This window comes from Ruditapes philippinarum, unplaced genomic scaffold (assembly GCF_026571515.1).
Source record: "Ruditapes philippinarum isolate M1 unplaced genomic scaffold, ASM2657151v2 ctg6186_1_1_1_1, whole genome shotgun sequence".
NCBI classification, from domain to species: Eukaryota; Metazoa; Mollusca; class Bivalvia; order Venerida; family Veneridae; genus Ruditapes; species Ruditapes philippinarum.
In genome coordinates this window covers 28181-50599 of record NW_026858967.1, presented here as the reverse complement: position 1 = coordinate 50599, position 22419 = coordinate 28181, and the positions used below count along the sequence as shown (strand labels likewise).

The window sequence follows — 22419 nt, the reverse complement described above, 5'->3', positions numbered from 1 at the left end:
TTTTTTAACAATTTAACAGTCCCATTCAAAATTGGTTATGCGTTATATGTTTTTTTAAATAATGACAATTTTGTTCTTAGTTGTATTTTTTTTTTATTTTCTCGTAAGTATGATACATTATCATGCAGCAAAATTATATTAATATAAGACATATATAGAGGATATTGAATTAGTGTAGTTTAATACTAAATTTATTCAACGAGTTCAATAAATTTAGTATTGAATCTACACGAATATAATATTCTATTTATCACATATATAAAATAAGAACAGTAAACTGTTAAAATGAGTAATCTTTCAATGACGCGCCTATAGTGTAATGCTAACATTAGCGCGCTTTAACGCTATGTTTATATATAGCGCAAATGACGTCACGTCAAAGTGTTATTACACTAGTGTAATATCGTTTTTATTAAATAAAGGATATTTGTTTAGTTCATTGTAAGATCGGAATATATTTCACCGAGTGAGCACCAAAAGGTATATTTCACGAGTGGCGCAGCCACGAGTGAAATATGAACTGTTGGTGTTCACAAGGTGAAGTATATTTCAATCTTACACTAAACTAAACAAAGTTTCTTTTTATTATATGCAAAGAAACGTTTTAAAAACACATTTAACGTAATTCTGAATGAAAAGCGCGCCAAATAATAATACAACGTGACGTCATTACGACGTCACGTCATTAAGTTGGTACCCAGTACTGTGCACGCTGGTATTTCACTGAAACAACGTAAGGGGCTTAAATTCAAAACAGTGAAATTACCAGTTTTATATCACTGATATATTTCTATAAACCAGTGAAATTACCAGTTTTATAAACTGATATATTTCTATAAACCACCGAAAAGCATGTAATAAATGGCTTTATTATATACTTATAAATGAAATATTGAGAAATATTGATGAAATAAAATGCGTATTTTCATTTTCCGTATTTTCACTGTAAAAATTTATTTTTCACTGCAGTGAAACATATTTTCCGTATTTTCACTGGTGTCTTGCCGGACTACTTTCTTTTAAATTCTGCCAGTACTCAATATTTATGGGAAAGTCTTTCAAATTTTAATGTCCAGAAAGAGAAAAATGTATATAATAAACCGAAAATTCAAGTTTTTTCTATAAATACATGATTTATTTTCATCTTGTGGTATGAAAATTACCATATTTCACTCGTGGCTACCGCCACTCATGAAATATTTATTTTTATACCACTCGATGAAAATAAATCATGTATTTATAGAAAAAACTTGAATATCCTCTATTTATTACACTCCTGCGCCGCGGTTTATGTGATAAAATAGTTTATTTCATGTGCAATTTTCCAGCAATCAAGTTACAGAAGGAAAGAACGGAAGTTTGAGTCATTACAAGAGCTCATTTATTATCATACAGTCTATAACACCGACTTATACAGGCAGTGAATCAGCCGCAATTAACATGTGAAACACGTATTGGCCTACTTCGAGCTGCTCCGTTAAAGACTATACACTTGTGACGTTGTTAACGTCAAATTTTAAAGTTATACCGTGCGTCGGGTCGCTTTACATGTTCATTGCATTAACGGCATAACATTTTCAGTTGTTAATGTTTCTTGTTGGTATTTTTCGTTTCATATAGGGGATATGATTTATGTTCCGTGTATTTTTATGTAAATGCACCTTACATGATATCCCCACATATAGGTTCAAATCGTCACGTGGTTAAATTATTAGGTATATGAAAATCCATTATTATACGATTGCATGTCCTGAAGATTTTAAAATCTATTTCAATTTTTACATATACATTTATAAGGAGGATTAAGCATATGTCTTATTCACCGTGTATATCCAGTAACGCCGGGATGTGAAAAAAACCGCACGATTCGTGCAATAAGTAACGCAGAATTGTGCAATAAATGGCTGTAAGTAAACTGGCCAATATATTTTTTATTTAATCGAACTGGTAAAAGGAATAGCCGCATACGGCTGCGAAGACCTCATAAAAACGACTTGAATCACATTTTATCAGCTTATTTCAATTTTCTTTATCACCAAAAGTTTAGTAAATGTCACTTGCAAATCGAAATTATACGTTATAATATGCATTGCTGTACTTATAAGAGCCATCAAAAAGCCAAAATCTCGCTCAAAACGGTGGTCAAGTCATCATTTTCACGAATGATCTGCCATATATTGCACAATTTTGCGTTACTTATTGCACGAACCGTGCGTTATTTTCACATTCCGGCGTTACTGGATATACACGGTGTTATTTACAAGTGACATTCACAGGGACGCTGATCATTTCCGCTACACTAGTCTAGTTTAATCAGGATGATAACGCTTTATCAGAAATTCGTGATTACTTTATAGGCGGGGCTTAGTATGCTAAGTGTTCTGTCCCATGATTCAAATTATCGAATAAATTTTTTTCAGTAGATCTATACAGTAATTGTTTTAAATTATACAATATATATTTTTATAAGTTATACCGTTATACCAGACATCGAAATCCGTATTGTATACTTCAGAATCCGATATATAATTAACAGTCATCGAATATTTGAAAATATATACGTTTTAATTATTGCATGAAACAATGCAATTCTGGCGTAAAACTGCATGGTATCTGCATGGTATCTGCATGGTATCTGCATAAAATAATATTCTTCCGCGCTATCGAAAAAATATATAATTTAGTTGAAATTAATATTCCTGTCGTTACATACGATATAGTTTACGTTTAATTGCTGTAGCGCCGATATATGTCCAAACGTCGAAAATGTCCAAACGACGATAAATGTCAAAAAAATGACGATAAATGTCTCAATCGCCGATAAATGTCCAAAACTCCTTTAACGATAAATGTCCAAAAATTAACGAAAAATGTCGCAACAAATTAGGTGCTCATAAATGTCCAAATCGGTTAACGATAAATGTCTATCTTTTCATATGTTAATTGCACTTATTTCTATGATCAACAGTAATGCATCAGCCAGTTATAAAGGTTTACATAGGGATTAAAAGTACCGATTTAAGTAGCGTTCTCACCAGCATCCCGGCAAAGCCCAGGACCACCCCAGACGATCCGGGAAGAAAATATTGTTGCAGTCTCAATAACCCCGGTAAAATACGACGATACCCAATTTCCATACCTATAACAACCAGGATGAACTCCGGGCCATCCATGCAGAGTCCAGTTGAAACTACGGATAATGCAGATAGTAAGTCAACGACGGATGACCTTACACGATATTCAAACGCTGTTAAGTCTTCGATCAAAGAGATCATAAAAGCTGAGATCCATGCTAGCACAGCCCCGGATGATGTCGGCAGAGTCCCGGATGATCCCGGCAGAGCCCCGGTACGGTCAGATAGAGTGCCGACAATCACCGGTAGAGCCCCGGCAGAGCCCTTGATCATCCCGGACGTTGCCGACAGTTACGGACGTACCCCGGTCGTTCCTGAATCACCCGACCGACCACCGGGACTCTCTGCTTGCTTGTGAGATTGTTAAAAAAAGTTTAAAAAATGTATTTGAAAATAAGTTGATTGTTGGATACAGTCTATCTCCCTTACTTTTTAAAGGGAAAAAAATAAGTTGAACCGAGGTGCATTGTACTGGTGCTTTACACCGGGCACTTAAAAGAACCAGGGTCGCCTCTGGAACGGGGCGTCTTCTGTATCATACACTATCCCCCCTCCCCCCCCCCCCCGAAAAATAATATACTAACAATCTTCAGGGGACGTTTGTCATATGGGCAACCGGTACCAACGATAAAATAGTCAAATAAAATAAGTTATTAATCCCCCCTTCGAAGAAGTGGGGGTTTATTGCTTTGCCCATGTCGGTCGGTCGGTCCGTCCGTCGGTCCGTAGACCATACCATTTCCGCTCAATAACTAGACAATGCTTTGGCTGATGGTCCTCATATTTTTATCAACTGTTTTTATCAACAGATTAAAATAAATATTACACAGTATTCGAATAGTAACATTATAATTGCTATATGATGGTGTCATTTAAACATTTATAAGATTTTATGCCCACATAAAATAATTTATGTCATTGGTCCGTCCCTATTCTCATTACTGTACAGAATATAACGGGTCAGGTTTTAGCCAAGTACGTCTTAGCCAATCGATATCAAGACTTAAATCATGTGATGTTAAGTAACCAATGATTACATTAGATCTATCACAAAGAAATAATTTTGGCAAGGAATGATTCTCGCCTTTCTGTATTACTAAAATCCACTCCTCCAACTCAATCCTCCTCTTTCAATTTTTGATGTTGATATAAATACCATTTCATTTATTGTTCAGTCGTTTCACTTATTGTTTATCTCAAAATACTTGTGCAACTGTTCATGCAAAGATTTATAAAACTAGTCGATGTTATATTATCTCTTTCAAATATTTTTCTATTTGTTGTCATAAATACTTATGATCTAGTCATATGTAATACACTTATTCATGTATAGAATGTTTAAAATATTTTTCAAGGATGGAGCCCTACATCAAGTGGTACTAGACACAAGATAAAAGGGCACAGGTTTCCAAACTATGGTTTTTCCTGGGCGAGTGATCAGCAATCCATTTTATTATATTTATGTAGATGGTTTTTGGTTCAACTTTGTCATCTTTTATAACTTTTGCTAAGATTGTTATCTATTTGAATTACATTACAATGTTATCATAATCTGGCGGTTTTTACCTCCAAGTTTGGTTATTTCGATACAAATATGTACATGCCATGTTTGTTATTATGTAACATTTGTCATGTTTGTTATTATGTAACATTTGTCATTTATGGCATTTAATAAATGCCCTATTTCATTTAACCTAAGTGTTGTGTTTTATCTCATACCAAACAAGTTCGTCTTGCCAGTTATATTTGCTTGACCTGGACAATACATAAATATTATTATACCTCAATATGTCCTTCAATGTAAAACTCCCATAGGGCTACAATGTGTTCTGATCGAATATCACCCTCCTAGAATATTTTCCCCGCGGAATATTTCTTATATCACCTTGGAGCACAAAACTCTTACATAACTCATTCATAAAGCGATAATGCCTTAGTACCCAGTTGGCATAATGTTATTAATTTCCTAGTCTGTCTGTCTGTCTCTTGTTTTTATCTATAAACATTATACTATTTTTGTGTATATCGAACATTTACAGATCAAAATCGCTATAATTGTGAAGTGATGATCTGTATTTTCTTTCAGGCAAAGACTGCTGACCTAAGAGTTTTTTTTTCGGTATAATAAATAAATAACACATGGCTGTCGGTGTGATAGAGGATATTGCCAACCCTTGAACGGGCATATTACCCTCGGCTGCGCCTCGGTGTAATATACCAGTTCTCGTGTTGACAATATCCTCTATCACCCCGACAATCATGTGTTAATTATATATTATTATACCTCAATATATCCTTCAATGTAAAACTCCCATAGGCCTACAATGTGTTCTGATCGAATATCACCCTCCTAGAATAATTATATTCCCCGGGGAATATTTCTTATATCACCCTGGGGCACATAACTCTTACATAACTCTGTATTCATAATAGCGATAATGCCTTAGTAACCAGTTATTGTTTGATTTTATTAACCTGTCAATTCCATACTGATTATACGGTCAATGCACAGAATATATTAATATTCGATAAATGTTCGGTAAATTCCGTGAGATGTGCGCAGTAAGATGTGATTAAATTCATCTTGTTATTTTGAATTAGTTACACTGACCGTTATAGTGCAATAGGGTAAACCACTGGTATATTTTATCTGAATGTTCAACGTGTTGTAGGATCGAGACAGAGTATGTCCAGTATTTTTTTTCATAACTATTTTCTACATGTTTTTTAAGATATGGTTGTTCCATTTTTAATATGTTTTGCACCATTTTGTAAACACTATACATTTGTATATAACAAGAATTAATACTGAAAATTCATTCCGATTAAAATCAATAAATGTAATTATACAATATAAAATGTGACAATTCAGTGTTTCTTAGTTGGTTCATATCCGTGTAGACAAATTGCAAGCGCTTGACCATTTTCATTAAAATATACTTAAAAATAAAGAAAGAATAAGTCTAAAAACAATATCAAAAATGGGGATCGAACCTCGGACCCCTCATGCATTAGGTAATCACTTAACCGACTGTGCTATTGTGGATGTTACAAGAACCTACATTAATCTAGTGAGAGTTTTCCAAACGTAAGTGATACACTCCATATTAATTCTCGTAAAATAAACGGAAAAAACCGCAGTGGGATCGAATATGTAAATGAGTGCTATAATGTATTCATAATTAACAGGTCAATAAAATCAGACTAACATAATGCAAAAATATACATACTAATACAATTTAAATAGTTTATAAAAAAAATCTTTATTTAGCAAAGAATCCCACGTGGAAAGCGAAAAGTTCGTGCGAAACCGTTACAAGCTTGTACATGTTCACGTGTATAAAAATTACTACATATGAAAATTTTATAGATACATGATTAAAAATAATTGTAATTTTGCATCCATTAATAATAATTATAAAAATTTGATTTTGTTGTTATTTATTTTCTAATGAAGAAATAACGATATGCCTGTCTGTCTGTTTGTCTTGTTTTTATCAATACATTTTTGTGTTTACAGATCAAAATTGCTGTAATTTTGAAGTGTTGATCTGTATTTTCTCTTATGAATGTTTTGGAACCTAAGTTTGTTTTTTTTCGGTATAATAAAATAAATAACATATGGCTGTCGGGGTGATAGAGGGTACTGCCAACCCTTGAACTGGCATATTACCCTCGGCTGTGCCTCGGGGTAATATACAACTTCCGGGTTGACAATATCCTCTATCACCCCGACAGCAATATGCTATTTATATATTATTATACCTCAATATATCCTTCAATGTAAAACTCCCATAGGCCTACAATGTGTTCTGATCGAATATAACCCTCCTAGAATGTATTTCCGGGGAATATTTCTTAAATCACCATGGGGTACATAACTCTTACATAACTCTGTATTGATAAAAACGATAATTGCTTTAGTAACCAGTTAGCATAATGCAAAATGACAGCCATGTGTTATTGAAATAATATTCTTAAGTTAATATTTGACATATAAGTAATTTTTAAATGTTTAGTTTGTATCCAACCAGCACAGCAAGAAAACATACTATTACGTCAAGTGTCTATTACGGTGGCACAGATGTGACACATGGGTGTCTTTATTTATCTTGTTCACACGAGATATTATCTTGTTCCCACAAGATATTATCTTGTTCCCACGAGATATTATCTTGTTCCCACGAAATAATTATCTTGTTCCCACAAGATATAGAGGATATTTGTTTAGTTCAGTGTAAGATCGGAATATATTTCACCGAGTGAGCACCAAAAGGTATATTTCACGAGTGTCACAGCCACGAGTGAAATATGAACTTTTGGTGTTCACAAGGTGAAATGTATTTCGATCTTACACTAAACTAAACAAATTTTCTTTTTATTACATGCAAAGAAACGTTTTAAAAAGACAATTAAACCTAATACTGAATGAAAAGCGCGCCAAATAATAATACAATGTTACGACGTCACGTCATTAAGTTGGTTCCCAGTAGGGTTTCTTAATCGGACAAAAATCATAATCGATCATCGAAAATAATCGAACAACCTTTTTCGATCAATCATCGATTATATAATCGAAACATTTATGATAACAAAGTAAAAAAGTATAATGTACATAAATAAATTATCATGCTTTAATATTTTATAAGAATTCTATTTCCATGTGACCACCACTTTATCAACTGAAATAAATTAATTTTAAGATAATCTATGCTCATCCTTGAGTAAAATATTTTAATCAAATAAATTCATTAAAATCTATGAAATTATTATGTCTCACTTTCTAAAAAGGAATGAATAAACTATGTATGGGAACAAGTTAAGTTGGTCGATCTGTTCTTAACAAAACTGCCAGTTTTTTTTAATGACACTATATATTGATATTGCAACCACCTTTAGTGTGTAGAATAATTTTATACATAACATATCTTTTTGTGTGAAGTCAAAACAATGTTTATTTTATATTTACAAATAGAAGGTATAACAATTTTAAATATTTTCTAATGTCAAATTTGAGCATAATATACCTTTAAAATAGCATGCCTGATTGTCAACTATTAACTCAATGGTCACTAGTATGCTTTCATATTCAATTGAATGAAAATTATTGTTTCAAACAAAACTGGCTTTAATTTAGAGTGTTGTTATAATACAGTTAGTCACTTAAGTAACAGCAAGAAAATAAATTGCCGATGATCGATTATTAAACTTTGTAATCGATCATCGCCGATCGGTTCTATAACCGATCAATTTTCGATTATACTCGATCATCGTTTAATCCCTAGTTCCCAGTACTGTGCACGCTGGTATTTCACTGAAACAACGTAAGGGGCTAAAATTCAAAACAGTGAAATTATCAAAGTGGTAATTTCACTGTTTCAAACCAGTTTTATATCACTGATATATTTCTATAAACCACCGAAAAGCATGTAATAAAATATCTTGTTCCCACGAAATAATTATATTGTTCCCACGACATAATTATAGCCAATTAGAAGCTGTAAAATGGTAATATAGCAGTTACTTCCCCTTATTTAGTTGAACATTTACTTGATTATATATACATTATTTTCATGTTTAACCATGTAGGTTGATCTTGAAAGTGCCACACTGTAGGGACATACAAAACCTTAACTACCAATGACTGGTGTTTAATAGCGCATACCCTCATCTGGTGACGCATTTGCGTGCAAACTGATCTGGGTCGACACTGGAGGGATACATGTAAGTAGCCTTTCAAAACTCTGTATTTATAAGGTGGTGGCCCCGCAGTGGCGTTCAGTCCACCACGCGCGAATGAGTAATAATCAAATACAAATGTCTTAAATCAATGTAGCATGAGAAGGACCGTCTTCGCAGCACTTAAGAGAAAAGTCACAAAACCCATTTAACAAGTGTTGCGTATATGCTTATAACGACCGTTGTCGAACCATATCCCCCGACAAGCAAATGCGTCATTCTGTCAAGGTCTGCACTGTTCGCTGTTGAATCAGTAGGTCAGATTTTAACTGTCAATGCAGTTAACCTCTTGATTAGCTCATATGGTTTATACAGGTTAACTGCTTTGTTTGCCAGATAGAGTTGCATATGTTTCTTAACTTTTGACCACTTGACAGTAAAGGAATATGCAACTCTGTCCACGCCCCTATACCGTTCACAAACTTTCGGGACGGAACGCTATATGGGACACAAAAATATTGAAGAACACAAACGATGGTAAAACGTATTGCTTCGGTGAGTTAAGAAGGCACATACCCCCCGCGCCCCATCCGGATCTGCAACTGGCCATGCACAATAAATTATAATGAATGATAATTTTACGTCGGGGGTAAACCAGAGGGTAAAATCACGGGTTAGTTGGAATCCAATACAATAAATTACAAATTAACAAATGAAAAGTTGAGACATTTATCGTTAACCGATTTGGACATTGATGAGCACCTAATTTGTTGCGACATTTTTCGTTAATTTTTGGACATTTATCGTTAAAGGAGTTTTGGACATTTATCGGCGATTGAGACATTTATCGTCAATTTTTGGACATTTATCGTCGTTTGGACATTTAAATTTCGACGTTTGGACATATATCGGCGCTACAATTGCCTTTCAGTTCGATAAAATATAAACAAAAAGATATTTTATTAGTTTTCTTTATGCATCTAATACGATTCCGGATCCCTACCGTCATACCGTTTTGGTAACCTGTGCGACGGAAATATAAGGAATATAACGAAGACGACGATTACCACTATTTATTTCAATAAATGTGCCGCTTAAGCATAAATCTATTTTGTGATGTTCAACCTAAACTAAACTATTGAACATTGACAGAAAGGGCCAAGTTTAACCCTTTACCAAGAAAAAATTAAAAGGTTTTGAAAACGACCTTTCGAATGATTTACAATATGAAACTGATTAATGAAAGATAACTTTGTAATTATTTATACATTTGCGTCTTATCAGCCGCCATACCTTTTGCCAACTATTCACAAGTTACTTGTATGTCTTATCAGCAATCTGTTACTATTAATAGATTTTATAACAATAACATACAACGTGTAGTCACGTGATTCTTACAAGAGCACAGGGAGAATCTGTTTATAATTAGATAAAATAATGAAATATAATAAGTGGCTGAAGATATTGCAACAAAATAATGGATTACCTCTTTTCTTTCAAATCTGAACTTTTTAACTGCTCCATTTTCCATCATGTGAACATACTTAATATGCGGAACGTGATGATTTCTTTTTAGATTTTGAAAATGTTCATGCAATTCATCTGTTGATACGTCAACATCTAATTGGTCAGGAAACTGGTCGATATACCTTCTTTGTCTTTTATCTGTATCTACGACCTTCACCTTAACTGAAAAGTAGTACTAAAAGTCTTGGATGTACAATCACTCTATGGCACAATGGGCACACATTTTCCATAAGTATTTCTTACAAATATTAATAAAAACAATAAATGTATCATTTTGATTAAATATATATACATGTATCTTAAAAAATTGATAGCTTACAGAGTTATTTATTATGGATATTGATATGATTAAATAATGATATTTTGTTCTAGAACAATTTATTATCTAATACATATTGAAATGTCATTTGTGATCATGTTAGTTACTCACACTAAACCAAGGACATCCATAAGTAATTTTTCACGGTTTGTTGTCACGTATTATACCAAATACTATCAACATAACTATTCATCGTTTACAGACATTTTATTGTGGACCAAATCACTTAATTAAATAATCAAAGCACAGAAGGCGCTGAAATTGTTAGGGTCTCAGAATGTCAGAAAGGTGAAGGTTGTGAGATTATAAACCAATTTGTTTTTGTGTAGTGCCAGCAATGCTGTTTCCAGTGTTACCCAAACAAATAAAAACTAGAAATTGTCACAAGTGCCAAATATCCCCTCCCACACCACACACACACACATGCGCGCGCGTGCTTGTCAGAAAACGTGTTTTTATTTAATAATTTTGCACATAGGATGATGATAAGCAGAATGCAGTTGTTTATAGATATTTTTCAAATATTTGTGAATTTTTGTCCTACATCAATAAAATAAATTAAAGTTTGGATTTGAAGTTTTCTTGACTTCTTTAAGGGCAATACGTTCTTTCTCCCTGATATTTCTGTATTTCTACTCAGTGAGATCTATCTATTTATATAGTGTCATGTTGATACCTTTCATAGTAACTCTCATGGTATATCCTGGACAAAGTTCAAAGTATTTAAATGAACAAAGGCAATAACTCCAAAATTAGGGTAGAAAGGTTAACGGTTCTTCCACACTGCACTTGTTACATCTATCTACCTACACAGTTTCAAGTTGATACCTTTTATAGTTTTCAGGTAATTTCCAGGACAAAATTCAAAGTGTAAAAACTAACAAAGGTCAATAACTCCAAAATTTGTGATGAGAGGGTTATGGTTCTTATTCACTGGATTGCTCAGTAAGTCTATATGCCTACAATGTTTTTAGTTGATACCTTGTGATGTCCCGAACAAAGTTCAAAGTGTAAAAGTGAACAAAGGGCAATAACTCCAATTTAAGGCAAGGCAGAGTTATGGTTCTTTTTCACCGCACTTTTCCTCAATGTGAGCTGTCTACCCACAAAGTTGCTTTTTTATAGACTGATGTCCCGGACAAAGTTCAAATTGTAAAATAAACAAAGGACAACAACTCCTAAATAAGGGAAGGCAGAGTTACGGTTCATTTGCAGTGCACTCCTACTCAATGATTATATATACCTACAAAGTTTCAAGTTGATACATCTTGTCGTGTCGTCCCGGAAAAAGTTTGAAGTGTAAAAATATGGGACAATATCTCCAAAATTAGGCAAGGCAGTGTTACGGTTCTTTTTGGACTGCTTTTCTACTCAATAAGATTTATCTACCTACACAATTTGAAATTGATATATCTTGTAGTTTTAGAGCTATATCCCGGACAAGAAATCTGCAACGGGTCGACCGACCGACTGACCACCAGCTGACTCCAGTATACCCTCTTTAACTTCGTTTTTCTGAGGTATAATGAAAATAACATTTATAAGTAACAATTTGTAGAAAAAAATCCCACCTGTTGCTGGCTTCTCTACATTTCCTTGAGGATAGGGAATGGTTTTGGCGATGCACGACTGACGATTCAAGCTTATAACAAAAATCATTGCAAGGAAGATGTGATTTATTAACGAAGTCTTCATTTCTCCAGCGGATCATTTATAGCAAGTGTATCTTCTTTGTCAATTTAGATTCTGAAAAAGAGTTATAAGCTGTTTTTATTGTTGTATATGAATATTAGATTATTATTTTAGATACACATTGTACATGGTATGGAAGTTCAACTTCCAAGTATCAAATGAAAAAGCATTTATAAAGAAATAAACATTTCTTTTTAATTTTCTTATATACATAAATGATAATAACAGTTCAAACTGCGATTGACATTACGAAACTTCGGTAATCCCAAAAAAAAACAGTCTAAAATTCCCCTTCTGGCAAATATTTCCCCTTTAACTGAAGTATAAAACTTTCTAGTTTAAAAATAGATAATAATATTGTTTTGTCCACTGAAATAACCCAATAGAGGGATACCTTGATTTAATACAATTGATGTTAACTCAGAGCCTCAGTTTGAGTTTGCAACTTTCTAAAAACAGCATGGGAAATCCCTGCTGCCTTATTTTTTAGTGCACATGTGATTTGTTACAACAATATGGCGACCGATACGATGTCACAGTAGACACTAATGTAAACAATGTCACAGAACAAGAAGAAAATACGATTGAGTGACGTTTGTAATTGTTTATTAAAAATTGGATGAATTGATGACCTTGTTAGTGCAAGCCCATGTGTCCGAGTAGCACAACCACAGGTGGCAGTATCAGTGTTTGGACACCCCACCCCTATCTGCCCCTGGATCTGCCCCCTACTACAACCCTGAAAAAAAATAATTCAACACTCTAAAAGCTTACTAGAAGGTACCAAATACAAAACCACCGATGAAATAATATATAAAAAAAAAGATTTTCCACTATCAAAATTATAGTTATAGAAAGGTGAAAAGCCTACTATATGTTCATTTGCCAAACAATGTGTGTATCTTCTTTGTCAATTTAGATTCTGAAAAAGAGTTATAAGCTGTTTTTATTGTTGTATATGAATATTAGATTATTATTTTAGATACACATTGTACATGGTATGGAAGTTCAACTTCCAAGTATCAAATGAAAAAGCATTTATAAAGAAATAAACATTTCTTTTTAATTTTCTTATATACATAAATGATAATAACAGTTCAAACTGCGATTGACATTACGAAACTTCGGTAATCCCAGTTTGTTTATATAAATAAGATTTCTACATTATTTTTACTTGATTTATTGGAGAAGGAAGAAATAAATTATAAACGAAACTGTTCTGTTTCAGTTCGTTTTGAAGACGCAAAAGTTAATTTCTTTTATGATTTCCTCCACGTAGGAAAGCCAATGTTAGTATTTTACCATTGATTATTTTATTAGTTTTATCATGAAGCTAAATATAAGATTTTTCGGGGAAAAAAATCCTTAATAAACCCTTTATGATATTCAACTAATTAAAAAATAGTGACAATAAATTGACCCTCTATACCTGTAAAAACATACTAGGTACCTTGTTTTTTCTGGTATATAAGGTAATTTTTTTTTTATAATTATTTCTTTATCATAAAGAGTTGATCTAGGAGTTTTTAAAAAAAATCATTTTTAAAGGGATGGGATGATGGCAAAACCCTTTTAAAAGGAAACTTTATTATAAAATATAACTAAAAAAAGTCACTCCGTAGTTTACAATAAACATGGTCACTTAGGCGCTTGCAATTTATTATGTAAGCATGCACATTAGTTTAAAATTATAAATAGACTTCCTTGGGTTCAATTTAGTTAAAATTTTAAGTTATATAAATGTACGTAACGGAAATATAAACATTCTACAATCTATTCTTTAAAAGGTGTTATCGTGAAATTAATATAATATAGGCTATTAGCACGCTGTCAAAAGGCAAGCACCTCACTATGTAAAGCCGAGGAAGTTTTATATTATTTATAATAAATGTGATTCATTCCGTAAAAAAAGTGCTCACACACTATCCCAAAAAGTATTCCAAGCCCCATTTTCTAAATCATAAATACCTCCGAAGAATAACCCTCTTCCCGGGAAAACTTCCCTTAGAATAGCATAATAAAATGAGCTGCGTCACGACAAAACCAACATAGAGCGTTTGCTACCAGCATGGATCCAGACCATCCTGCGCATCCGCGCAGTCTGATCAGGATCCATGCTGTTCGCTCACAAACTCTATAACAAGTAGAGAAACTGATAGCTAACAGCATAGATCCTGATCAGACTGCGCGGATGCGCAGGCTGTTCTGGATCCATGCTGGTCGCAAACCCATTATGTTGGTTTTGTCGTGACGCGGTAATATTTCAATTATTGAAATAGTTTCGCTCTCTCTATATATAATCTTGTTATCTGCCCCCGTGTGAGATAATAAACCAGATTATATATATGGAAATGATTTTTTTTTCGTATGTTAATATTTATGCTACTGAAAAGGGAAGATTTCCCAGTAAGAGGGTTTCATCGGGGGAGGGGGAATGTCTGAAAAATACTTTCTTACGAATGAATAATATTTAATACAAGAAGGCAACTTCCCCCGAGACGTTTGCGTATGCTTGTTAAACTGTGTAGACAATTCTCCCGAACATTTGCCTTTTGAACTCTTACTATGTTATATGAATTTCACGTATTTGAATACAATCATTTTTAATAAGCATCGGTTGTCGTCCTGGTAATTTAATGTTAACAGTACAATATCAATATCATTTAAATCAGTGATTTAAAAAGTAATTTTTATTCACATAATTTACTGTATTCCTTTTGTGGCCCACAAAAATGAAGAAAAAAAACAAACAAACAAACGAAAATCACGCGCTTCCCTATAGAGTCAGTGTACCCGGTGTCGTACACTTTTTTAAGGAAAAATAAGAAAATTATTTTATAGTTAAAAATTCTTCTTATATTTGATATAATTTTGAAAATTACATCCTTTGCCCATAAAAACTGATGACCAAAACGTTTTCATCTTAAGTCGGTCATACTTTTAGGCGCACTTGATTTTAAGCAAAAGGAATGGGCCAAATTTAATAAATAATAGACTCGGTTCCGCACACAAGGCCATTTTATACTGAAAGGTTATTTTACATCTAAAACATGTTTTAATAAATTATTTAACATCTCTAAGTCCAGATAAGATATATTTTTTTGCAAATTTTCAGGACTACAAATAAATTTAATGCACATTCTTACTACAGTATACAAACATTTTATTTCCACAGGAAACATGTAACAGCAATGGAAACATACTTTTTACCACTTGTAGCTAGTAAAACAGACATAAAAATAATTATTGAAAGTTTTTTTCATCTATTAGTTATGATTTGTTCGATTAAGAGTTTGGTATTATTTTAAACAAAAGAATCAAGGTGAAATGACTTGGTGTTTGGTAGTTAGAAGAAGTTAATTCATGTGCATTATGGGCCTTTTTACCCTTCTTTGCTGTAGCCTGTATCAGGCTACTTCCCCAATCCAAATTACTACCTTTTTTCCCCAAAAAACAGTCTAAAATTCCCCTTCTGGCAAATATTTCCCCTTTAACTGAAGTATAAAACTTTATAGTTTAAAAATAGATAATTGTTTTGTCCACTGAAATAACCCAATAGAGGAATACCTTGATTTAATACAAATGATGTTAACTCAGAGCCTCAGTTTGAGTTTGCAACTTTCTAAAAACAGCATGGGAAATCCCTGCTGCCTTATTTTTTAGTGCACATGTGATTTGTTACAACAATATGGCGACCGATACGATGTCACTAATGTAAACAATGTCACAGAACAAGAAGAAAATACGATTGAGTGACGTTTGTAATTGTTTAATAAAAATTGGATGAATTGATGACCTTGTTAGTACAAGCCCATGTGTCCGAGTAGCACAACCACAGGTGGCAGTATCAGTGTTTGGACACCCCATCCCTATCTGCCCCTGGACCCCTACTACAACCCTGAAAAAAGAAAATTCAACACTCTAAAGCTTACTAGAAGGTACCAAATACAAAATCACCGATGAAATAATATATAAAAAAAAAATTCCACTATCAAAATTATAGTTATAGAAAGGTGAAAAGCCTACTATATGTTCATTTGCCAAACAATGTGGAACACGGGAAATCGTCGCTTCGGCGACTGAGGCGCATTCCGAAGGCATTTTGCTGCATCATTCATTTACATCAATAAAAAGAACTTGAATTCCACAGCTTACTTAATTCAAGTTAAACGAATATCAATATTATATCGATTTTTTCTATTTCACGGTAATTTTTGACTTGTCGCTGCCATTTTGGATTCTGATACCTGTGTGTTATATGCGATCTGATTGGACGTCAAATTTAGCTCGTCCAATCAGATCGCGTATTTCAACCCAGGTATCAGACTGCAAAATGGCTACGACAATTCAAGAAATACCACGAAACAGAAAAAAATGGGAATGATAGTGATATTCGTTAGACTTGAATTAGATAAGCTGTGGAATTCTAGTTCCTTTTATTAATGTTAATGAATGATGCAGCGAAATCCTGCCGGAATGCGCCTTGATCACCGAAACGACGATTTCCCGTGTTCCACATTGTTTGGCAAATGAACATATAGTAGGCTTTTCACCTTTCTATAACTATAATTTTGATAATGGAAAATTTGTTTTATATAATTTCATCGGTGGTTTTGTATTTGGTATCTTTTAATAAGCCTTAGAGTGTTGAATTATTTTTTTTCAGGGTTGTAGTAGGGGTCCAGGGGCAGATAGGGGTGGGGTGTCCAAACACTGATACTGCCACCTGTGAGCACAACATGCTCAACTGTTGGAAATAGCGAGCCTAGCACATCAGTGCCAGTAATACAGTGTAAACTGATAATAATGTACCCTCTGAATCAAACCAAGAACGCTCACATGACCAACGTAAAATACTATAAATAGGAAATATGAGTTAATATAGAGGGGCAATAAATTGATCTGTAAAAATGTCTTTTACTCCTGTTGGACAGAAAGCTTAGTACTATAGTAAACCTTAAATGCGATTGGAGGAAGATATGCAAATAAATTATGATATTTCCCCGAAATGTGTGAAAATATGATATTTTCCCCAAAAGTGTGAAAATCGCGCATTTTTTCCCCACAAAAAGGGCTAGGGCGCCTTCCCCAAAACTAGTGAAAAGGCCCTGGCATATATTTCATAACTTACAGCAAATTTGCCATAACAAAAACATACATTTCTTTTCAAATATATATTTTATAATAATCTTAACATTAAAATAGAAATTAGCATGGTTTACTTGCTGAATAAGTTGTTTTTATGTGTGACCTACACAGCCATGTACATGTATTAACATTTTCGTCTGCACTCTCCAGGGAGAGGCTGGGGTGCAAGATCCCAGATTATGTTATATCTTGTTGAAAACATGCCAGTTCAGTGAAACACAAAAGAAAACTGAATAAATTCATTTAAATTTTCAAGAAAAATGAAAAATGGGAAAGTGTGCGGGACCGGATCCTGTGCGGAACCGGGTACACTGACTTTACTTTCATATTCACGTAAAATATTCATTTTAAAACCCCAATACATAGATTTTATTTATAGTTGCAAATAACAAATATCAAAAGCTTTTATGTAATAAATCTTTTTTCAATAATAATGTCAAAAACAGAATATTAATATCATTTCTTTGAATGCCAATAGTGTAAAATATCTCTCTCTTATGAAATAACTTTGAAATCATTTCAAAGCAAAAAAAAAATATTATACAAATATGGACTTTTTAGCTGTTGAATATGATGTGATATGTACTAAAAAATTAATATTGACGGAGGCGATAGCCGAGGTCAATATTAATTTTTTAGTACATATCACATCATATTCAACAGCTAAAAAGTACATATATCTGTTTTATTATATAATTTATAAATAGCTTTTATATGGCTTATCACATCTGTCATTGCATACGACGGAAATCATTATTTTTCAGCTTGTCTACTGTTTCCATAATTTGGCCTGCTAATCCCTATTGTTCTTAAAAATGAAAAACGGTAACTAAAATAGACTAATTTGACTCTTATGTACACCCACACAAAGTTTTTTCAGAATAATAACAACAAATTTGGCGTGACGTCACGTAAAAGTCTCGCGTCTTTAAGGGATTTCCAGAAAATCTATTTTTAGAAGAAAAACCGGTGAATATACTCTGAAAATCTATTTTTAGAAAAAAAAACAGTGAATATACTCTGATATTGACCTGTTATTTTTTACAAAAAGTTGCTTGTTAGCCAATCAGGGAAAGGCATTTCAAAGCTATTTATAGATTATATAATAAATTTAGATATTTTACTTAACAGTAGATCTAAAACTTAAAAAATCATTTTCCCTTTTTTTTAAAAAATCAATATCTACTGTACATTCAATAAAAATCAATGTTCCTTTAAATAGATATTCTTTACTTCTGGCACCATTTTTCAGGTCGGTTTCAAGTCAGGATTATAAAATATCTACAGCGAATTTGTAAAATAGTAGAGAGAAATACAGTAAAGAACATTGTATAACATTAAAAACATTAATTATTTTTAAACTTTTACTTTAATAATAAGCAAATAGAAATCTACATGTAGAACTATAAACAGAATAAATATTTCTTCGTGTACCTTTAATTCTGTCAATTTCTTTATCTCAATGTTTCAACTATCTTTATTTGTTATATTTTCTGTTATCTTTTCGTTACTTTATTAAAAATTTGTTCTATTTGTTTACATGACGTCAAAATGAAAAAGTAGGTTTTCCCGTAAAAACTGGGTTAATAGTGACGTCACGATATATTAATAGTTAACAAAATGGCGGGATATTCTGTGCCTGGTATGAATTAACAAAACGAGGTTGAAAATAACATAAACCGTTTTTGTAGATTAAAAAAAAGTTTCCCTCGAGATATTTTTCAAAGATTTTTCCTCTAAAGTTTCTACTTTTCTTCTAAAAGCAAAGTTTGATTTCTCTACGACAAATCTTTGTTGTTTATTTTCCGACGCCATTCATATGAAGATGAACAAGAGAAAGCACGTGTCATGTTTTTAAAATGTACTTGAGGTTCTCGGGGGTCGTTTCATGTATATTTTACAAAGCTGAATCTAAAAGATGTAACAGTTTAGTTGCGACAGACTCTATATGATGCAAAACTTCAAAAACGTGAGTAATAAGCAATAAAAACATCAAGTCACATGGAGTAGAAATTGCACTTACTTTTATGTTTTAAGCGGAATAGAATCCCGTTGAATTTCGAAACAGATCTTTCTACGACAAATTCACATTCGGAAGATTCCTTCATTGCCAGTCTTCATCCAGTTCCGTAGATCCTATTTCTGACTTCTGAATGACAATCATGATGACTCCTAATTTTAGGAACTTTAATCCAGATGAAACATTGCTCCATATGCAAAGTTATATCTGTTAGCAAATGAAATATGTTAACGAAACACATCATAATTCAGTATTCAAATTCATAATTCAAGAACTGCCCATCAGTTTCTGTTCTAAAATCACAATGTTTATTCTCGGAAATGGATTGAATGACGAAAACAAATTTGTTAACATATGACGTAACAAAATGTATCGCGCTTTTAATAGATAATTCCGCTTTCGGAATTGTACGGTCGGTGGCATAAAAGTGACATTTGCAAATTTTTTGTTTTTGTTTTTTACTTGATTTATTTTTTATATATATTTTAGCGTCTTTGTTTTAGCGTTTTCGAAAAGTAGTAAATCTAACAGTGAACATTACTCAGTATATAGATCTAGATACAATATCACCATGCACTATATTAGATCTGTATATAGATATGACCGAGTGAACCATGAACAGAATTTTGAAGCTCCTAGATCTATATATTTTTTGACCGGTATGACTTGATCTAAATTACGCAATGGTACATTTTTTTCAAGTAATATTGTGTTGGAGGCATGCAGCTGCGGTGGCACAGATGTCACATGTGTTTGTTTTTTATTTATCTCGTGCGCACGAGACACTATGTCATGGCCACGAGTTACTAAGTCATGGCGACAAGATAATTCAGTGGTGCGTACGAGATACTATGTCATGGCCACGAGTTACTAAGTCGTGACCACGAGATAATTCAGTGGCGCGCACAAGATACTATGCCGTGGTCACGAGTTACTAAGTCGTGGCCACGAGATAATTAAGTGGTGTGCACGAGAAACTATTTCGTGGCCATGAGATACTATGTCGTGGAAACGAGTTACTTAGTCGTGGCAATGAGATAATTCAGTTCTGCGCACGAGATACTATCTCGTGCCCAAGAATTACTAAGTCGTGGGAACGAGATAATTAAGTCGTGCGCACGAGATAATTGACAAATCAGATTAAACTATTTGTACAAATTTTCTGCCTGTCAAAGTGCCATTTAAACAATTTTTTAATTGGACATTGATTTTACTTTTAGCGTTATTGTGACCCTGATCTTTTACCCAATGACATCAAAAATAATTAGGTGTCATCTACTGAAATCTTTTTAGGTTATAGACCTTTTAACAATACGATTTTTCCATAGCAACCGATGTTGCATTTCGCGCATGCTGCGTAGGGCAAAAGCGCAATAACGATAGACTACATTTAGCGTACTTGAAGGCTATGAAAGACGTGATTATAGGTTATGTCACCAAGAAAACAGATTTGTTTTGATGAATAAAAGCGGTCAGTACTTCAAACGTGAATAGTTTTCAGTATCATTCAACCGGTACGTTTTAGTACCATGACATATTTAATCACATAAAATTATGAAATTATCGTAATTTAAGTTACTTTTTAATAATGCCATCAGTGTTTATTAATTTTGTGAAGTGACAATTAAATAGTGTACGTGGCGTGCATTTTAATGTTTTACGATAAACCGGATAAATTGTGTGTTATTTCATAACCCATCTTAACCTATCAAGAGTTTCAAACATTATTTAAATATATCTATGTGTTTTAAAAAATTTCTGCTTGGCATCACAGTCAAGTCGGATAAAGGATAATATTATGTAAGCTGAAAACTAAAAATACATTAACTTTCACGTGTTCCGACTTATTTTCAGAATAATAATTAATGCACCTCTATTTTAAATGTTATAAAATTTCTTTAGTTTTTATAAGAACAATTTTAACAACAATTAAATTGACTTCTCTATTTGATAATATATATTTCGACATTTTTTTACAACAATTATCTCATTGTCATGTCCGTGATCGTAAGGGGGGATTCTTAAACAATCGTCTTTTCCGTGCCTTTTTGTAGCAATTTGGCCACAAAGCTATAAATGTATCTTTCATGCTTGTGTAAAAAACTATTTTATATGATTTTCAAATTTTTACTCGGAATTATCAACGACCTTCTACTACATTTCTGTTGTAGGGCAACGCCCTTTTGTCCTACGCAGATTGCACATGCGCGAGAAAATACTGCTTCCTGTCAATTTTTCATACGTAAAAAGGTATATATAAACCATGGCTTTTTTCTTCAAAATAATTCATCAGACAAGGATTTTATATGAAGTGTCATTGACCTCAAACATCCTTAAACATGGGCAATGTCCCTGTCATATAATATAAACCAGAACTTATTCATTCTCAAGTTATCGTATAAACAAGGTTATCAGGCCGTTGAATTACAAACTGACCAATTCTATCACAGGATTGTCCAAGAAAGGGCTATAACTTTGTCAAAATTAATATCTGATTTATGGGCCTTGGAAGGTGACTTTCTAATATAATCATAAAGACATGTATCAAGTTTAAAGTGAATATCTTCAGTAATTTCGAAGATGAATGATGCATGTTAAACTTTAAACAGGAATTTAAGGTTAAAGCTTAAAAAATTCCTATATATATAGTATAATCTGATTGCTTATCTTGTTCCCACCACTGAGTAACTCGTGGCCACAACATAGTAGGTCGTGCGCATCCCTTTATTATCTCGTGGCCACGACTTAATAACTCGTGGCCGCGACAGAGTATCTCGTGGCCACGACATAGTATCTCGTGCGCACCACTTAATTATTTCGTGGCCACGACATAGTATTCCAGGCGAAAGAGATAAATAAAAACACGCAAATGTCACATCTGTGCCACCGTATGCAGCTGT

At 33.1% G+C, this 22419-nt stretch overlaps 1 protein-coding gene across 1 annotated transcript in view; it reads right to left on the bottom strand.

Moving 5' to 3' along the window:
* The window catches only part of LOC132754809 (uncharacterized), a 31266-nt gene extending 11547 nt beyond the window's left edge, over nt 1-19719 (bottom strand). The window contains exons 1-3 of the mRNA XM_060745521.1: nt 19523-19719; nt 12231-12405; nt 10300-10502 (exon numbers count right to left, since the gene is read on the bottom strand). Of these exons, the coding sequence (XP_060601504.1) occupies nt 10300-10502; nt 12231-12354 (327 nt within the window). The 5' untranslated portion in view covers nt 12355-12405; nt 19523-19719. The remainder of the gene's footprint in view (nt 1-10299; nt 10503-12230; nt 12406-19522) is intronic.
* Nucleotides 19720-22419: the final 2700 nt, after the last annotated feature.